This window comes from Saccopteryx bilineata, chromosome 6 (assembly GCF_036850765.1).
Source record: "Saccopteryx bilineata isolate mSacBil1 chromosome 6, mSacBil1_pri_phased_curated, whole genome shotgun sequence".
NCBI classification, from domain to species: domain Eukaryota; kingdom Metazoa; phylum Chordata; class Mammalia; order Chiroptera; family Emballonuridae; genus Saccopteryx; species Saccopteryx bilineata.
Genome location: NC_089495.1, coordinates 36306359 through 36324720, shown reverse-complemented (window position 1 = coordinate 36324720; position 18362 = coordinate 36306359). Strand labels below are relative to the sequence as shown.

The following is an 18362-nucleotide window of genomic DNA, read 5'->3' as shown; positions in this document are numbered from 1 at the left end:
CTCATTACTGGCCAGTATATATGTATGTGCTGTGCATGATGCTAGTCAAGAGATGGTCTCTTGTCACTAAAATGTTTGTAAATAAATGTGTTCTCTTTTAGGTATGGAAGATATCCTTACAAGGACCATGTTATATGACGCTATTAATGATTGCATTTGGCTTATTATGGGGACACCTTTTACAGATCAGACCCACTCAGAGTGTTTTTATTTCTACTTGCTTGTCCTTATCAAGCACACCCTTAGTGTCCAGATTTCTTGTGGGCAGTGCCCGGGGAGAAAAAGAAGGTAGGTGATAATGTCTTCTATATATGTTGAAGTATTACATATTTAATTGATTTGAATTCATTCTGAAGGCCTGTTAGAAAAAAATTGCAACTCTTACAGCCTCCTTGGGGCTTTCCAAACAATTATGGGTATTCCCTTAGGAACTGATATCCCTGTAAGCACATCTTCTGCAAACCACCACTTGATTAAGAAAAATGCCTTTTTACATGCTCATAAGTTTAGAGTAGTTTGTGGACCATATTTAAAAGAAACAAATCTACATTGAAAACGTACTATCAAATTGGTGGGTTTAAGAGATTAATGTGCCGTACCAAACCTGAAACTGCCCAGCTCTAGAATTCTAGTTATAGAAGATAATTAAATGTATTTATTGCTTACACTACTGTCAACTGGTATAGTTACATGCATCCTAACACAAAGTAAGATTAATGTACACTGCTTTGATTCTGGCAAGTATTGGGAATTGACATACTTTTGATACCTTCTTCATTAAAATATATGAGGTACTTTGATGATTAGAGGTATTTTCATGTCTTACACTTAGGTGTTATTTTTATCTATGTATGTGAAACACTGGCATCTCTAATCACTATTGTATATATTGAAGTCAGACTTATCAGAAGCTTAGGAATTAACATTCTGAGTTGTCACTCGGTGGCACTGTCTTTCATACAGGTGAACTTTTTTTTTTTTTTTTTTTTTTCATTTTTCTGAAGCTGGAAACGGGGAGAGACAGTCAGACAGACTCCCGCATGCGCCCGACCGGGATCCACCCGGCACGCCCACCAGGGGTGACGCTCTGCCCATCCTGGGCGTCGCCATGTTGCGACCAGAGCCACTCTAGCGCCTGAGGTAGAGGCCACAGAGCCATCCCCAGCGCCCGGGCCATCTTTGCTCCAATGGAGCCTTGGCTGCGGGAGGGGAAGAGAGAGACAGAGAGGAAAGCGCGGCGGAGGGGTGGAGAAGCAAATGGGCGCTTCTCCTGCATGCCCTGGCCGGGAATCGAACCCGGGTCCTCCGCACGCTAGGCCGACACTCTACTGCCATACAGGTGAACTTTGACAGCATTGCCATTTTTTATACCATGTTTATTCAGTATGGTAATTTTTACTGTTTTGCTCTTATTCTGTAAAAGTCAGTAAAAAAACAGAGTTAAAATGTCATAGTACCTTCACAATGATACTCGCCCTGCACCAGTGCAGCAATGAAAGGGAAAGTGTAAAGAGAGAACGCCAAAGCCACGTGACTGACCTCTCTAGTAAAACTGACCTGCAGCGAGCAGAGCTGGCCAAGGGCCTGTGGGCTCTTTAAGTCACAAGGGGCCACAAGGACCACACTCACTGCTTGACATCAGGGGCTTCCCACTGATGAGAGAAGGCTGGAGACACTAAAATATCTGGTCTCTCCGCCCATCTGTGTGCCATGGGCACAGCCTTCCTGCCAGCGACTGGACTAGCTGTCACCACTCTGGTGGTCTCATTCATTCCCAGTGTCCCTGTGGCCTGGTGCTTAGGACCTTCCCTCACAAGACCAAGTGACAGAGGCAGATGAAGTAGGAAGTAAGAACAACTTGTAACAATCTATACACCGTAATACCAGTACCTATGAAAACATGAGTGGCTAGAAAAGACAGCTAACAAACTCAATTATCAGAATATGAATTATTATTGAAAAGTCAACTAAGGTTTTTGAAATAATCATGTTTGAACCACTCAAACATTAATGAAGGAGTCATGTCTCCTTAGACACAGAGAGAACACAGTGCAGACAGAAGAGGTAGGAAAGAACATTGAGAAACATGAGAATACAGGAGAGGTTCAGTATATATACCAGGGAAGCCCTGGGAGCAAAGGGAGAAAAGCTGGTAATTTTTCAGAAATGGAAAAAGACATGAGCCCTTACATTGAATATATGTCTTCAAAACTGAACATGAAAAGGGAAAATAAATTCACTGTAGATCTGTTCCAGTGGAACAACAGAACTTCCAGGACGAAGGGAAATCGTGACACCTGTCAGAGAAGGTGATCCAAAGAGGAATTGCACGTGTCTTCTCAGCAGCACTGACACATGACAGTGGGGTCCTATCTTCTACGTGCTGGGCCAGAGGAAGGCATCCATGCCCAGAAAAACTGCTATTGAAGAGTGCAGATGAAATGAAGGCGTTTTCAGACACGCACAGACTTCAGAGCATGGACTGCCCTTCCCGCCCCACAGCAGCGCACCAGCAGAGAAGGGCTCAGCGGGGAGAAGTGGAGGCCCCACGGCAGCGCACCAGCAGAGGAGGGCTCAGCGGGGAGAAGTGGAGGCCCCACGGCAGTGTACCAGCAGAGGAGGGCTCAGCGGGGAGAAGTGGAGGCCCCACAGCAGCGCACCAGCAGAGGACGGGCTCAGCGGGGAGAAGTGGAGGCCCCACAGCAGCGCACCAGCAGAGGAGGGCTCAGCAGGGAGAAGTGGAGGCCCCACGGCAGCGCACCAGCAGAGGACGGGCTCAGCGGGGAGAAGTAGAGGCCCCACGGCAGCGCACCAGCAGAGGACGGGCTCAGCGGGAGAAGTGGAGGCCCCACGGCAGCGCACCAGCAGAGGAGGGCTCAGCGGGGAGAAGTGGAGGCCCCACGGCAGCGCACCAGCAGAGGAGGGCTCAGCGGGGAGAAGTGGAGGCCCCACGGCAGCGCACCAGCAGAGGAGGGCTCAGCGGGGAGAAGTGGAGGCTCCACGGCAGCGCACCAGCAGAGGACGGGCTCAGCGGGAGAAGTGGAGGCCCCACGGCAGCGCACCAGCAGAGGACGGGCTCAGCGGGGAGAAGTGGAGGCCCCACGGCAGCGCACCAGCAGAGGACGGGCTCAGTGGGGAGAAGTGGAGGCCCCACGGCAGCGCACCAGCAGAGGAGGGCTCAGCGGGGAGAAGTGGAGGCCCCACGGCAGCACACCAGCAGAGGAGGGCTCAGCGGGGAGAAGTGGAGGCTCCACGGCAGCGCACCAGCAGAGGACGGGCTCAGTGGGAGAAGTGGAGGCCCCACGGCAGTGCACCAGCAGAGGACGGGCTCAGCGGGGAGAAGTGGAGGCCCCACGGCAGCGCACCAGCAGAGGACGGGCTCAGCGGGAGAAGTGGAGGCCCCACGGCAGCGCACCAGCAGAGGACGGGCTCAGCGGGGAGAAGTGGAGGCCCCACGGCAGCGCACCAGCAGAGGACGGGCTCAGCGGGAGAAGTGGAGGCCCCACGGCAGCGCACCAGCAGAGGACGGGCTCAGCGGGAGAAGTGGAGGCCCCACGGCAGCGCACCAGCAGAGGACGGGCTCAGCGGGAGAAGTGGAGGCCCCACGGCAGCGCACCAGCAGAGGACGGGCTCAGCGGGAGAAGTGGAGGCCCCACGGCAGCGCACCAGCAGAGGACGGGCTCAGCGGGAGAAGTGGAGGCCCCACGGCAGCGCACCAGCAGAGGACGGGCTCAGCGGGAGAAGTGGAGGCCCCACGGCAGCGCACCAGCAGAGGACGGGCTCAGCGGGAGAAGTGGAGGCCCCACGGCAGCGCACCAGCAGAGGACGGGCTCAGCGGGAGAAGTGGAGGCCCCACGGCAGCGCACCAGCAGAGGACGGGCTCAGCGGGGAGAAGTGGAGGCCCCACGGCAGCGCACCAGCAGAGGACGGGCTCAGCGGGGAGAAGTGGAGGCCCCACGGCAGCGCACCAGCAGAGGACGGGCTCAGCGGGGAGAAGTGGAGGCCCCACGGCAGCGCACCAGCAGAGGACGGGCTCAGCGGGAGAAGTGGAGGCCCCACGGCAGCGCACCAGCAGAGGACGGGCTCAGCGGGGAGAAATGGAGGCTGAAGGAGGACCTGGCTGTGAAAACGGAGGAGCATAGATGATTTTTTTTCAAGTTGGTAAATTTAACTGTGGACTCTTAGCAAAGGTGTTTTTTGCATATTTTTAAAAGGCCAAGCTAAAGTTCCTGATTATAACAAGGTAGGAGGAGTTATTTAATGGACTGCTTGTTTGGAGGTCAGTAGACATACTGAAGGACATACACTTTGATTGGACACTTTACAATTAAATATATCTTGAAAACATGTGACATACTTACAACAGTTTGAAAGCATATAAAAAGTACAAGGTACCAGGGAGTAAATCTCTGAGAAACTATGTGTGGTCTTTAAGGATAAATTATAAAATGTTATTGAAGAGGGAGCCCCGAGATGAAAAGATTCAATACCTAAAGATGTTTCTCCCTAAATTTATAAGCTCACATCTATCTCAATAAAAAATCTGGTTAGGTTTTTTCATGAAACTTGCTAGCTAATCCTAAAGTTTATTTAAGAGTAAAGGCCAATAATAGCCTGACCAGGCAGTGGCAGTGGATAGAGCATTGGACTGGGATGTGGAGGACCCAGGTTTGAAACCCCGAGGTCTCCGGCTTGAGTGCAGGCTCATCTGGCTTGAGCACAGTCTCACCAGCTTGAGCGCGGGGTCGCTGGCTTGACCATGGGATCATAGACATGACCCCATGGTCCCTGGCTTGAAGCCCAAGGTTGCTGGCTGGAGCAAGGGGTTTCTCGCTCTGCTATTGCCCCCTGGTCAAGGCACATATGAGAAAGCAATCAATGAACAACTAAGGAGTTGCAACAAAGAATTGATGCTTCTCATCTCTCTCCCTTCCTGTCTGTCTGTCCCTGTCTGTCCCTCTCTGACTCTACCTCTGGAAAAAAAAAAAAAAGCCAAGAATAGCCTGACCTGTGGTGGTGCAGTGGATAAAATGTTGACTTGGAATGCTGAGGTTGCCAGTTCAAATCCCTGGTCTTGCCTGGTTAAAGCAACTACTATGAGTAGATGCTTCCCACTCCTCCCTCCTCTTTGTTACTCACTTTCTCTCTCTTCCCTCTCTCTAAAAATCAATTTTAAAAATTCTAAAAAAAAAAAAGCCAAGAATAACCAATATGTATTTGAGGTAAGGCGCTTCCCTGCCCAATATTAAGACCTGTTGCAATGTTATCATACTCCAGGTGGCATGGCCTTACCCAGCTAAGATGGGGCAGGGAGTGGAGTGGGCAGCTCAAGCACTGCAAATAAGTGGGAGAAAGTATGCTGATCAATGAATGAGATTTAGTTATCCATACGGAAAAAAATTAGAGCCCTACCTTGAACTGCACACAGAAATGAATTCTACATGGATTAAACACCTAAATGTGAAGAGCCAAACTGTTAGAGGAAAATATAAGAAAATGTCCTTATGAGCTAAGGGTAAAGAGAATATCTTTAGGCATAAAACACAATCTAGAAAAGAAAATATTAACAAATTTGAACACAAACTTAAGTAAATTTTACTTAAAAGGTATTTTTATAAGTCTCAGACTGGGAGATGTTTGTAATATATTATATATACAGTGTGTCCGTAAAGTCATGGTGCACTTTTGACCGGTCACAGGAAAGCATACATATATATATATATATATTTATATATATATATATATAGACAAAATGTGCAAGGGAGTAATATATAGTTTTCTATTTTTTATTGATTTTTAGAGAGAGAGATGGGGGTGGGGGGAGCGGGAAGCCTCAACTTGTAGTAGTAGTTGCTTTTTTTTTTGTATTTTCCTGAAGCTGGAAACGGGGAGAGACAGTCAGACAGACTCCCGCATGCGCCCGACCGGGATCCACCTGGCACGCCCACCAGGGGCTACGCTCTGCCCACCAGGGGGCGATGCTTTGTTGCGACCAGAGCCACTCTAGCGCCTGGGGCAGAGGCCAAGGAGCCATCCCCAGTGCCCGGGCCATCTTTGCTCCAATGGAGCCTCGGCTGCGGGAGGGGAAGAGAGAGACAGAGAGGAAGGAGAGGGGGAGGGGTGGAGAATCAGATGGGCGCTTCTCCTGTGTGCACTGGCCGGGAATCGAACCCGGGACTTCTGCACGCCAGGCCGACACTCTACCACTGAGCCAACCGGCCAGGGCCAGTAGTTGCTTTTTGTATGTGCCTTGACCGGGCAAGCCCAGGGTTTCAAACTGGTGACCTCAGTATTCCAGGTCGACGCTCTATCCACTGTGCTACCACAGGTCAGACAATATTTAGAACGCATCAAGAACTTTAATAAACCAAACCAAAGGGATAGCTTAGAGAAGAGAGAACCTGAATGACCAGTAAATATGAAAAGATGCTGAACCTAGGAATTAGGGAAAGGCAAGTGAAGTCCATAGATGCCATTTCACATTAGTGAGCTGGCAGAAAATTTTAAACTGATATGCCATATATTGGTAAGAATGTAGAGTCCTTGTGACTGTTGAGATTTGTCAGTGGGAATGTGAATTGGTTTAGCTACATTGGAGAACAATCTTGCAAGCAGAAATTTCCATTTTTAGAGCTATATCCTAGAAAATTTGCAAATATGAAAGAATATTCACAATGCTATTTTTTTTAAAGTACCCTTAACCATTTAAGATTAATTGCTAACATTTACTAAGCATTTACTGTATGCCAATGCCAAGGCACTGTTTTAAATTCTTTACATGTATTATCTTTCTTTTTTTTAATTTATTTTTTACAGAGACAGAGAGTGAGTCAGAGAGAGGGGTAGACAGGGACAGACAGACAGGAACAGAGAGAGATGAGAAGCATCAATCGTTAGTTTTTCGTTGCGTGTTGCAACACCTTAGTTGTTCATTGATTGCTTTCTCATACATGCCTTAACCGTGAGCCTTCAGCAGACTGAGTAACCTCTTACTGGAGCCAGTGACCTTGGGTCCAAGCTGGTGGGCTTTTGCTCAAACCAGATGAGCCCACGCTCAAGCTGGCAACCTTGGGGTCTCGAACCTGGGTCCTCAGCATCCCAGTCCGACGCTCTATCCACTGCGCCACTGCCTGGTCAGGTGTCACAATGCTATTTTTAATAGCAGAAAACTATAAATAATCTGAGTATTCAGTAATACAACAAATAAGGAAATTATGGTGTATTCATATACCAAAATACTACAGAAGCAAAAATACATTAATCTTGCAGTATCAAGGGGGACAATACAAGATACAGAAGACATCTGATCCGATACATTTTACATAAAGTTTGAAATCATGCAAAGCTATGTACACGCAAACTTACGCACTGAAGCATGGAGAGATGCCACAGAATGGTGCCTCCGTTCCTCTTCACACTTGGGGTTTTGTTAGTTGTTGTTGCCCAGATTCTGTTTCTTTTCTATTTCTCAAGATTTCTAGCCAGTATATCAGATTTGGGGGCCCAATAACTCCACTTTTCCACACCTGTGCTTAGAACCCATAGGATGATAAACAAAGGGGTCAAGTAGCTGAAGATCACAATAGCAGCTTGATTGTGATAAAAAGTGGTGTAGAAGATATGGCAGTCATGAGCTTCTGATACCGAAACCCAGAATGAGACTTGCCACCAGCTGCCTGTGGCATGGACCCCCAGATGCCTCCCGTGGGGGCCTGCCCGCAGAAACTCAGGCCTACAGGTCACCCTGTGACCTCAAGTGGGCCACTCCTTAGCAGTGGAAGGAGAGCTACTATCCAAGCCCAGATGGAGCATCCTTTTCTCTGTGGGAATGGTATATGCCTGGCAGGACAGGAGGCCAGGAGTAGTTAGGGAAATCATAGGAAATAGACGCAAGGGAAGGGGTGTTCCTAGTAAATGCACTAGAATGTTGATTACAGCATGTTTATGATAGTGGAAAAATTGAAGGCCCAAGTACCCATCCATTGGAAAGTTGGTAAATTATGGTGTTCAGCAATTTAAAAATTGGATCAAAGCTTTGTGTATCAACATAAATACTTTTCACCTGACCAGGTGGTGGCACAGTGGATAGTCAGTCTGGGATGCTGAAGACCTAGGTTTGAAACCCCAAGGTTGCTGGCTTCAGTACGGGCTCACCCAGCTTGAGCATGGGCTCACCAGCTTTAGTGTGCGGTCACTGACTTGAGTTCAAGGTCACTGGCTTGAGTAAGAGGTTACTGGCTCAGCTGGAGCCCCCTGGTCAAGGCACATATGAGAAAGCAATCAATATGCAACTAAGGCACCACAACTATGAGTTGATGCTTCTATTCTCTCTCACTTCCTGTCTCTCTGTCTCTTTCTGTCTCTTTCACTCTCACTAAAAAAGTAATTTGCAGAAATATTGATTATATAAAGTTTAAAATTACAAAATAATAAACTTAGTGTTGTTCCCAAACAGACCGATGTTATTATATTAGAGTAGAAAAACATTCAAGGGGATAATAAATATTCAAACTAAGGCGGGGTTGGGGTGTGGCAGGAGAGAGTGGCTGCAGCAATTGGTGGCTGAGGGTTCAGTTGTAGTGCCTGCTGTAGCTTACAGTACTTCTTTTCAAACATCTGAAGCTAGTGTGTCAAAAGTTCAAGATTTAGCCTGATCAGGCTGTGGCTCAGTGGTTAGAGCGTCAGACTGGGATGCGGAGGACCCAGGTTCAAGACCCAGAGGTCACCAGCTTGAGCACAGGCTCATCTGGTTTGAGCAAGGCTCACCAGCTTGGACCCAGCAAGGGTTTACTCGGTCGGCTGTAGCCCCACGGTCAAGGCACATATGAGAAAGCAATCAATGAACAACTAAGGTGTTGCAACGAAAAACTAATAATTGATGCTTCTCATCTCTCTTCGTTCCTGTCTGTCTGTCCCTATCTATCCCTCTCTCTGACTCTCTGTCTCTGTAAAAAATAAAAAAGTTCAAGATTTAGCAAAATTCAGTAGTGGCCTATGGGTGTTTGTTATATTCTATGTTTTCGGTACATTTAAAGTACTTAAAACAGCAAAAATATAAAGTGCTTAGAGTAGTGATAAGCACCAAAATTAAACAGCACAGAATGCACACAGATGAAAAATATTATAAGTATTATATCTAATTTTTAATGATTCAGTGTAAGTAATTTTCACCTTTGTCTTGACTGCACTGTTTGCATTTTATGCCTGTCACTACTATAAGTGGTCTTTCTCCTTCAGAAGCAGTCAATTTGCTCGCAAACAGATGCTTCCTGAGAATGGCACATATCCTGCACCAGGGCTACAGAAGACACCTTGGCTCTGTTCTGTGGTGCCTGGGATCTGGTGGTGGATAATTGAATGTCCAATGAATTAAAAACAGTTGACCTATGATTAGGTACAAAAACATACAGTGGTACCTCTAGATATGAGCAGACCAACATACGATTTTTTTTTTAAGATACAAGCTGCGACTCAGTCCATATTTTTGTTCAAGATCTGAGTGAAATTCTGAGATACGAGTCGTGATTCAGGAAGCTGCCGCTAGTTGCCGCATTGGCACACGGGTTCAGTATCGGCAGCACAACACCAGCATCTCATTCTTTCTCACGTGTTACCCTGACAGAATCAAGTCGAATCTCATGCGTTGTACTTGTTCTTGCATCATTTTTGCATTTTTTTGTGTGTGTGCTATCATAGGGCCGAAGAAAGTGAGGGTAAAGGACAGTGGTGAGAAGAAGAAGAGAATGATGTCGATAGAAGTAAAGCAAGAAATAATAGAAAAACATGAGCGTGTTGTATGAGTGATTGAGCAGGCAAGGCTGTCTGACTGCAATACATCTACAACTTGTACCATCCTTAAACAAAAGGATGCCATCAAAAGCACAAATCCAGCGAAAGGAACTACAATTCTGTCCCAGTTAAAGACAAATATCCATGAAGAAATGGAGAAGCTTCTGCTGGTGTGGGTGAAAGAGAAAGAGCTGGCAGGAGATACAGTGATGGAGACTGTAATATGTGAAAAGGCACGTATTATATATTTACGGCGACTTGAAGAAGAAAGAACCATCAACCTCAAAAGAGGCAGCAGAAGATACGTTTAAGGCAAGTCATGGCTGGTTTGAAAATTTCAAGAACAGATCTGGCATCCACTTGGTGGCGAGGCATGGTGAAGCTGCGAGTGCTGATGTTAAGACAGCTGAGGAGTACATCACACGTTTTGCTGCGCTTATTGCAAAGGAAGGCTACATCCCCCAACAAGTGTTCAACTGTGACAAAACAGGATTGTTTCGGAAAAAAATGCCCCAGAGGACTTTCATCACCGCAGAGGAGAAGAAGCTCCCAGGCCATAAACCCATGAAGGCTCGTCTGACCCTTGCATTGTGTGCAAATGCTAGCAGTGACTGTAAAGTAAAGCCACTTCTAGTGTATCATTCCGAAAATCCTCGAGCCTTTAAGACTCACAAGACTCTTAAAGAAAAACTGCAGGTTATATGGCGCGCCAATGCTGGGGCATGGGTTATGCGGCAGTTTTTTATTGAATGGGTAAATCTCGTCTTTGGTCCTACAGTGAAGAAATATCTTCAAGAAAATAAACTCCAGATGAAAGCATTATTAGTGCTTGATAATGCTCCGGCCCACCCTCCTGGTCTTGAAGATGACATTCTCGATGAGTTCAAATTTGTGAAAGTCCTCTACCTCCCACCCAACACAACTTCAATCTTGCAACCTATGGATCAGCAGGTCATTTCCAACTTTAAAAAGCTTTATAGAAAGCACTTGTTCCGCCGCTTCTTTGAGGTGACTGAGAATACAATTCTAACCCTTCAAGAGTTTTGGAAAGATCACTACAACATCATTATATGTTTACACATTATAGACTTGGCATGGCAAGAGGTTACAAGAAGAACCTTGAACTCAGCATGGAAAAAGTTATGGCCTGATGTTGTTGATGTTGTTGCAGACAGGGACTTCAAAGGATTCGAACCAGACACTAAGACTGAGGTAGAAGCGTTGGAAGAGATTGTGTCCCTTGGAAAATCGATGGGTCTGGAGGTAGATGAGGGTGATGTAAACGAGCTCGTCGAGGAACATGAAGAGGAACTCTCAACTGAGGAGTTGAAGGAGCTACAAATGATGCATCATACGGAGCTTCTGCAAGAGATTAGTAGTGAAGAAGAGGTAGAGTCGGAGGAAGTGATTTCTACAAGTGAAATTAAAGACATGCTGGCAATGTGGGAGAAGCTTTCAAGTTTCATTGAAAAGAAAAACCCAGAAAAAGTTTCAACTGGTCTTGCTTCAGCACTTTTTAATGACACTTGTTTGTCACATTTCTGTAACCTTTTAAAAGGCAGGCAAAAGCAAACCTCTTTGGATAGATTTTTATTCAAAAGTCCTGCAAGTGAAAGTACTGAAAGTGCAGCCAAAAAGGCAAAAACGGGTGATGATGAAATGAAAAATACGTAATGTTAAGCTTAGGTTAAGTTTAAAGTTAAGAAAGTGCATTTTTTACAATTAAGTTTTTGTGGTTTCATTTTAAGTAAAGAAAGTGCAGTTTTAGTTTTGTTTAAAGTAAAGAAAATGCAGTTTTAGTTTACATTTAGTGTTAAAGTGCAGTTTTAGTTTATGTGTCTACAGTGCCTGCATCCCTTCCTCCCTCCCTCCCTCCTCTGCCATTCACCTCTGTTAGCCGTACTCGTCTGTCTCCAAGGTAAGAATACAGCACTAAATAACACTTTTTTATTTCATATATTTTGTTATGCATTGGTAAAGTATACATGTATGCTTCTTAATTAAAAACATGTCTTTTTTCATAATTTAGGATGGTTTGGGGATATTTCACAGGGCTGGAACGGATTAAATCGATTTCAGTTATTTGGAATGGATTAAATTGATTTCAGTTATTTTAAATGGGAGACATTTGTTTGATATATGAGTTGACTGACTTACGAGCTTGGTTACAGAATGAATTAAACTCGTATCTCAAGGTACCACTGTAGAACAAAAAGTTTAAAACATTTACAAAATTTAAGCAGTATATCAAATGATATTTCTTAAAAGTGAGATGTAAAATCAAGAAGGGGTATGGTAATGGTACAGTCTGAATTTTTTAAATCTGGAGTAAGGAGTCGGGGAGGATGTCCATGGTGCCATTGCGAGCTTACTGCCTAGCAAATTTCCCAAGATCAAGAGAGTCACAGTTATCATGAGCCCATCAAGGTATGTTGAAAAGAGTAGATTTTTGTAGTATCCAAAATATTCAGTATTTCTTATGAGGAAATTATTCTTCATTCTCTATTAAATTGTAAGCCTTCAAAGACACAAAGCTCTGTCCTGGCCAGGAAGCTCAGTTGGTTAGAGCATCATCCTAATATACCAAGGTTGTGGGTTCCATCCCCAGTCAGGGCCCATATAAGAATCAACCAATGAATGCATAAATAAGTGGAACCAACAAACGATGGTTCCTAAAATAAATTTTAAAAAATATACAAAACTCTAATAACCTAATATGATTATCTGTTTAGAAATTTTTGAAATTCTAAGCCAGGATAGTTGATTCACCAAAAATTTAACTGTATACAATAAAACAAGCTTTCTAAAAGGATTACCTGAACTTTTAATCAAAGTGTGATTTTTGGTGATGATGAGGGATTTTGATTTTGTTTGGTTTTGTTATTTTGCTTCTTTTACATAAATAAGATTATGAGATCGATCTTTAAATATATGTTACTATCAATAGTAGCTCTTTTTAAAAGAAAAAAATTGGCCTGAACTGTGGTGGTGCAGTGGATAAAGTGTCGACCTGAAACACTGAGGTTGCTGGTTAGAAACCCTGGGCTTGCCTGGTCAAGGCACACGTGGGAATTGATGCTTCCTGCTCCTCCCCCCTTCTCTCTCTCTCTCTCTCTCTCTCTCTCTCTCTCTCTTCTCTTCTCTCTCTTTCTCTCCCCTAAACAAATAAAAAAAAAATAAAAATGTATTAGGGGGCATGACAATTTAGTGTTTAGAAGCCCATTTAAAACTTTCAAAGCTGACACATGGAACAGACTGACAGCTGTCAGAGGGAGGGGTTTTGGGGGCTAGATGAAAGAAGGTGAAAGGATTAAGCAGAAAGAAATGTATATGTATATAACACACAGACACAGACGACAGTGTGGTGTCAGCCAGAGGGAAAGGGGATGCGGGCGGGTGGAGGTGGGCAGAGCTGGGGAACACGGGGCGGAAGGAGACTGCTGGGTGCATGGTGCAGTATGCAGAAGCTGCTTTGTTGACTTGTACACTTGAAACCTGTATAGTTTGTGAACCAATGTCACCCCAGTAGATTCAATAAAACAATTTAAAAGTACAAAAAAAAGTTCCAAAGCCAGAACTGTTCGTTGAAAATGGAGACATTTGGAGGCCTGTGTAAGGTATTGAGTTCACAAAAGGTATCATTTTCTTCTTTCCAGAGAAGTTGTGTGGTCCCGCCAGCCAGTGCTGGTTACTGCTTTTCTGTTCTGCCCATAGAAGGCAGTATTTCTACACCAAATCTGCATTTGCCTCAAAGGGGAAGAATCTTCAGTGTAGTGGTGATGGTGGGTTTCAGGGAAAGTGACCCTTGCAGCCAGGCTCTGCCCAGCAGGTGTGACCCAAAAGGGATGGCGCCAGGTCCTTCTTGAAGAGCTTAGGGAAGAAATAAAGATTGATGGTGGAGCCCTGGCCGGTTGGCTCAGCGGTAGAGCGTCGGCCTGGCGTGCGGGGGACCTGGGTTCGATTCCCGGCCAGGGCACATAGGAGAAGCACCCATTTGCTTCTCCACCCCCCCCTTCCTCTCTGTCTCTCTCTTCCCCTCCCGCAGCCGAGGCTCCATTGGAGCAAAGATGGCCCAGGCGCTGGGGATGGCTCCTTGGCCTCTGCCCCAGGCGCTAGAGTGGCTCTGGTCTCGGCAGAGCCACACCCCCGAGGGGCAGAGCATCGCCCCCTGGTGGGCAGAGCGTCGCTCCTGGTGGGCATGCCGAGTGGATCCCGGTCGGGCACATGCGGGAGTCTGTCTGACTGTCTCTCCCCGTTTCCAGCTTCAGAAAAAAAAAAAAAAGACTGATGGTGAAGACTGCGTTTCCTGTGTTCTTGGAACACAGTGAAATTGGTATGATTACCCAGGCCTATCATATTATTTGCCATGCCATGTTATCCTAATGTCATATTTCTATAATTATGTAAGTAACAAGCAACTGGTAGAAGTATTTGGGAGATTTTCTTTACAAAAAGTTTTTAAATCTTTAAAATGTTATGGTATTCTCAAAAAAACTTTAAAGTCTATTCTCATTTGGAGTATCAACATTATTTGAATTGTTTTGGAAATAAGCATGATGACTTTATTTTGACTTGGGCCACTTTGAAATACTGTAAACATTTGCTTTTAATGATTCTTTTTGCTTAAGCAGGTGACCTTGACTACAGCGCTGTGTTGCTCGGAATGCTAGTTATGCAGGACGTACAGCTGGGGTTATTCATAGCTGTCATGCCAACTCTTATCCAAGCAGGAGCCAGTACATACTCCAGGTACATTTTCTATATTACTTAACAGTTTGTTTTTCTAGTTTCAAATTATTTGTTTATAAAAATACTATTTGATACCTTTTTCCAGAGATATGTTCAGAACTTGTGTAACACGGGCTTAAGGGCAGAGGCTCTGGAGTAGCACTTCCTGAGCTCACGCTCGAGCTCTGTGGGTCTTGGCTGGGCGAGTTACTTACCCTCAGTCTTTCTTAGTTTTGTCATCTCTAAAGTGGGGTTGGCGTCAGTTAGAGTTCCTACTCTATTAGTACCTAATAGAGTAGTTTGGGGTAAATGAGGTATGATATAAAATGCCTGAAATACAGTGAGCGTGTACATAACACACACTGTCACTGGTGATTATCGGTGTCCTGGTAATCATCATTACCATTTTCCCTGACCCTTCTTTCCATTCTCCTAATGAAATGATACCAGAACCTAAACTGTACTTAGTTAGGACCATATGGTGAGAAAAGCCAAATGGGAAAAATAAATTTACCCAGAAAGTTAAAGCTAGGGTTGCATATACAAATACTACAAGAATAACCTCCAGAAAATAAATACACTTGCAAAATATAGGGTGCCCTATATAAAGGTGTGCTTGCTGCATGTGGGTTAGGATCATAAACCTGAATTATTTTAAGCAAATGCACTATATGCATATAAATAATAAATATTGTGTTTTAAATATTTCCAGAGGATATATATATTTTTTATATTTTTCCAAAGTTAGAAGCAGGGAGGCAGTCAGACAGACTCCCGCATGTGCCCAACCGGCATCCACCCAGCATGCCCACCAGGGTGCGATGCTCTGCCCACCTGGGGCGTTGCTTCATTGCAGCCAAAGCCATTCTAGTCTGAGGTGGAGGCCATGGAGCTGTCCTCAGCGCCCAGGCCAATTTTGCTCCAATGAAGCCTTGACTGCAGGAGGGGAAGAGAGAGACAGAGAGGAAGGAGAGGGGGAAGGGTGGAGAAGCAGATGGGTGCTTCTCCTGTGTGCCCTGACTGGGAATTGAACCCAGGACTTTCACACGCTGAGCTGATGCTCTACCACTGAGCTAACCGGCCAGGGCCAACAGAAGATTCATTTCTTTTAATCTCTTATAGTAATGATACTATTGGTCAAAAATTAGTAGACTCTGAAATTTCTTTTGGAACCACTTTGAAATGCTAAGATCTGTCTCATTTACTTTGTTTCTTTTATTCTAATCTGTATGACCTCATCTAAACCTAATTACCTCCCAGAGGCCCACCTCCAAAACTGTCACATTGAGGTTCAACATATGAATTTTGAGGGACACAAACATTCAGTTTATGTCACTGGTTTATCATATTTGGTGTTCACTAAGCTGCGTGAATCTGTAGACATATGTCTCTTGTCTAATTTAAGAATTTCAGGCATTATTTTCTCATGTAACTTTTCAGTCACATTGGTCTCTCCTTCTGGGACTCCAGTGATAGAAATGTCTTTTGTTATTGTTCCACGAGTCTCTGAGATCTCTCTCTCTCTCTCTCTGGACTATTTTCTCTCTGTTCAGACTGAGTAAATTGCTTTGATCTCTCCTGAAGTTTACTGATTCTGTCCTCTGTCATCTCCACTCTGCTATTTAGCTTATCCAGCAAGATTTTTATTTTGGTTATTGTTTAGTTGGATAATTTCCACCTGGCTCTTCTCTTATTTTTGAGAGGAGGGGGTAGGAAGACAGGGATAGACGGGGACAGACAGACAGACAGGAAGAGAGATGAGAAACATCAACTTGTGGTTGTGGCACCTTAGTTGTTCATTGATTGCTTTCTCATATGTGCTTTGACCTGGAGGCTTCAGCTGAGCCAGTGACCCTTTGCTCAAGCTAGTGACTTTGGGTTTCAAGCCAGCAACCTTTGGGCTCAAGCATGTCTGTGAACCCACGCTCAAGCTGGCAACCCTGCACTCAAGCCAGTGACCTCAGGGTTTTGAACATGGGTCCTCTGCATCCTGTGCCAATGCCCTATCCACTGTGCCACAGCCTGGTCAGGCAGGCTGGTTCTTCTTTTTATAACTATTGTTTTTTTTCTGAGATTTTTTTTTTATTTGTCAAGAGATTTTTTTTTTTTTTTTGTATTTTTCTGAAGCTGGAAACGGGAGGCAATCAGACAGACTCCCGCATGCGCCCGACCAGGATCCACCCGGCATGCAGATGGGTGCCTCTCCTGTGTGCCCTTGCCGAAAATCAAACCCGGGACTCTTGCACTCCAGGCCCACGCTCTACCACTGAGCCAACCGGCCAGGGCTGTCAAGAAAATTTTTAATTGCTATTGAATCAATTTTATGGTGGCCACTTTAAATGCTGTCAGATAATTCTAACAATGATTTGTCTTGATGTTGTAATTTGTTTATTTTCTTTTCTCATTCAATTGTGGTTTTTTTCCCTTGATTGTTGGGGTGATAAGTAATTTTCAGTTATATCCTGAACATTTGTTTATTATGAGTATCTAAATCCTATTCATCGTATTTTTTAAAATAAGCAGTCCTTCATTGAGGTATGGTGTGACACTGTATTCATTCCCCTGCTAGGTTCTACCCAAGTGGAGCACTGACAAACCACCTCATTGCAGATGGGTGGGGCAGAAATATTTTGTATATTTTAGTATTTACCTTTACCAGATATTATATTAAGTTTCAGCAATCCCAGAATGATTAAGATCTCTTCTCTGCTCTCAGATAAGTCAGGTATGTTAAAAATGAATGCCTTTTACCTGAAGTTAAGGCTTAGGTCCTCAAGCAAGGCTACCCTGGAGCTCCAGCTCGGCCATTTGCCAGCTTTGGCAACTTACTGAACCTCTCTGGGCTTCAGTGTTCTTGCCTGTTACATGGGGACAGTATGGAAATAGGACCTACCTCATGTACTGTGTGAGGATTACAGGAGAGGACCACATAAAGCAGTTAAACCAGTCCGTTGTATATGTAACTATTAAAGGTAGTTTATTGAAGAGGTCATTTTCCTTTGATCTAATTTTTTTAACTATCAGAAATGCAACACTTGTAGTCACAATTTTATTCAGAGTTAGTTCTTATTCCTCTGGCTACAGATTTCAAGAAAAGTAACAAAGAAAACTTTGGATAGCAAAAGGAGGATTTGTAACTTTAGTTGAAAATCATTTGAGTTCTAGCCTGACCTGTGGTGGCGCAGTGGATAAAGCGTCGACCTGGAAATGCTGAGGTCGCCGGTTCGAAACCCTGGGCTTGCCTGGTCAAGGCACATATGGGAGTTGATGCTTCCAGCTCCTCCCCCCCTTCTCTCTCTCTCTCTCTCTCTCTCTCTCTCTCTCTCTCTCTCTCTCTGTCTCTCCCTCTCCTCTCTAAAAATGAATAAATAAATAAAATAAATTAAAAAAAAAATTAAAAAAAAAAGAAAATCATTTGAGTTCTATTTAAGAAGTGTACAATAAATTATTACCTGTAAAGGTCAGAATCTACTTAGCAAACAGAAAGTAGAACCTCAGCAAAGAGTCACAGAGCACTTACAAAGCACAGATGTGACATTCTTGTTACCAAACTTTCCAGTTAGTTACAGATAGGTAAAACTGTTGCTATATGACATTGTATCAATCAGACAACTTTAAAAGGTTTTTTTATTTTCCCAATTAAATTTAATTCCATATAGTTAATTTCATTGACGCCAGCTTATTCCAATTTAGTCATGAAATGTCATGTTTACCAGGAGTTTTAATAACATGGAAAATTGCTCTATATTATAGTGAGCTGTAAAAGGTAAAATCATATACAATATTTCTCAAAAGATTAAACACAGAGTTACCATATGACTCAGCTATTCAACTTAAAAACCCAG

The 18362-nt window shown here is 44.4% G+C and overlaps 1 protein-coding gene across 2 annotated transcripts in view; it reads left to right on the top strand.

Moving 5' to 3' along the window:
- The window catches only part of TMCO3 (transmembrane and coiled-coil domains 3), a 65965-nt gene that overhangs the window by 27304 nt on the left and 20299 nt on the right, over window positions 1-18362 (top strand). Inside the window, exons 8-9 of one of the 2 annotated variants that reach the window (XM_066235883.1) lie at window positions 102-288; window positions 14421-14538. In XM_066235883.1, the coding sequence (XP_066091980.1) occupies window positions 102-288; window positions 14421-14538 (305 nt within the window). Of the gene's footprint in view, window positions 1-101; window positions 289-14417; window positions 14539-18362 lie in introns of both variants that reach the window. The other variant, XM_066235881.1, reaches the window with a different exon arrangement.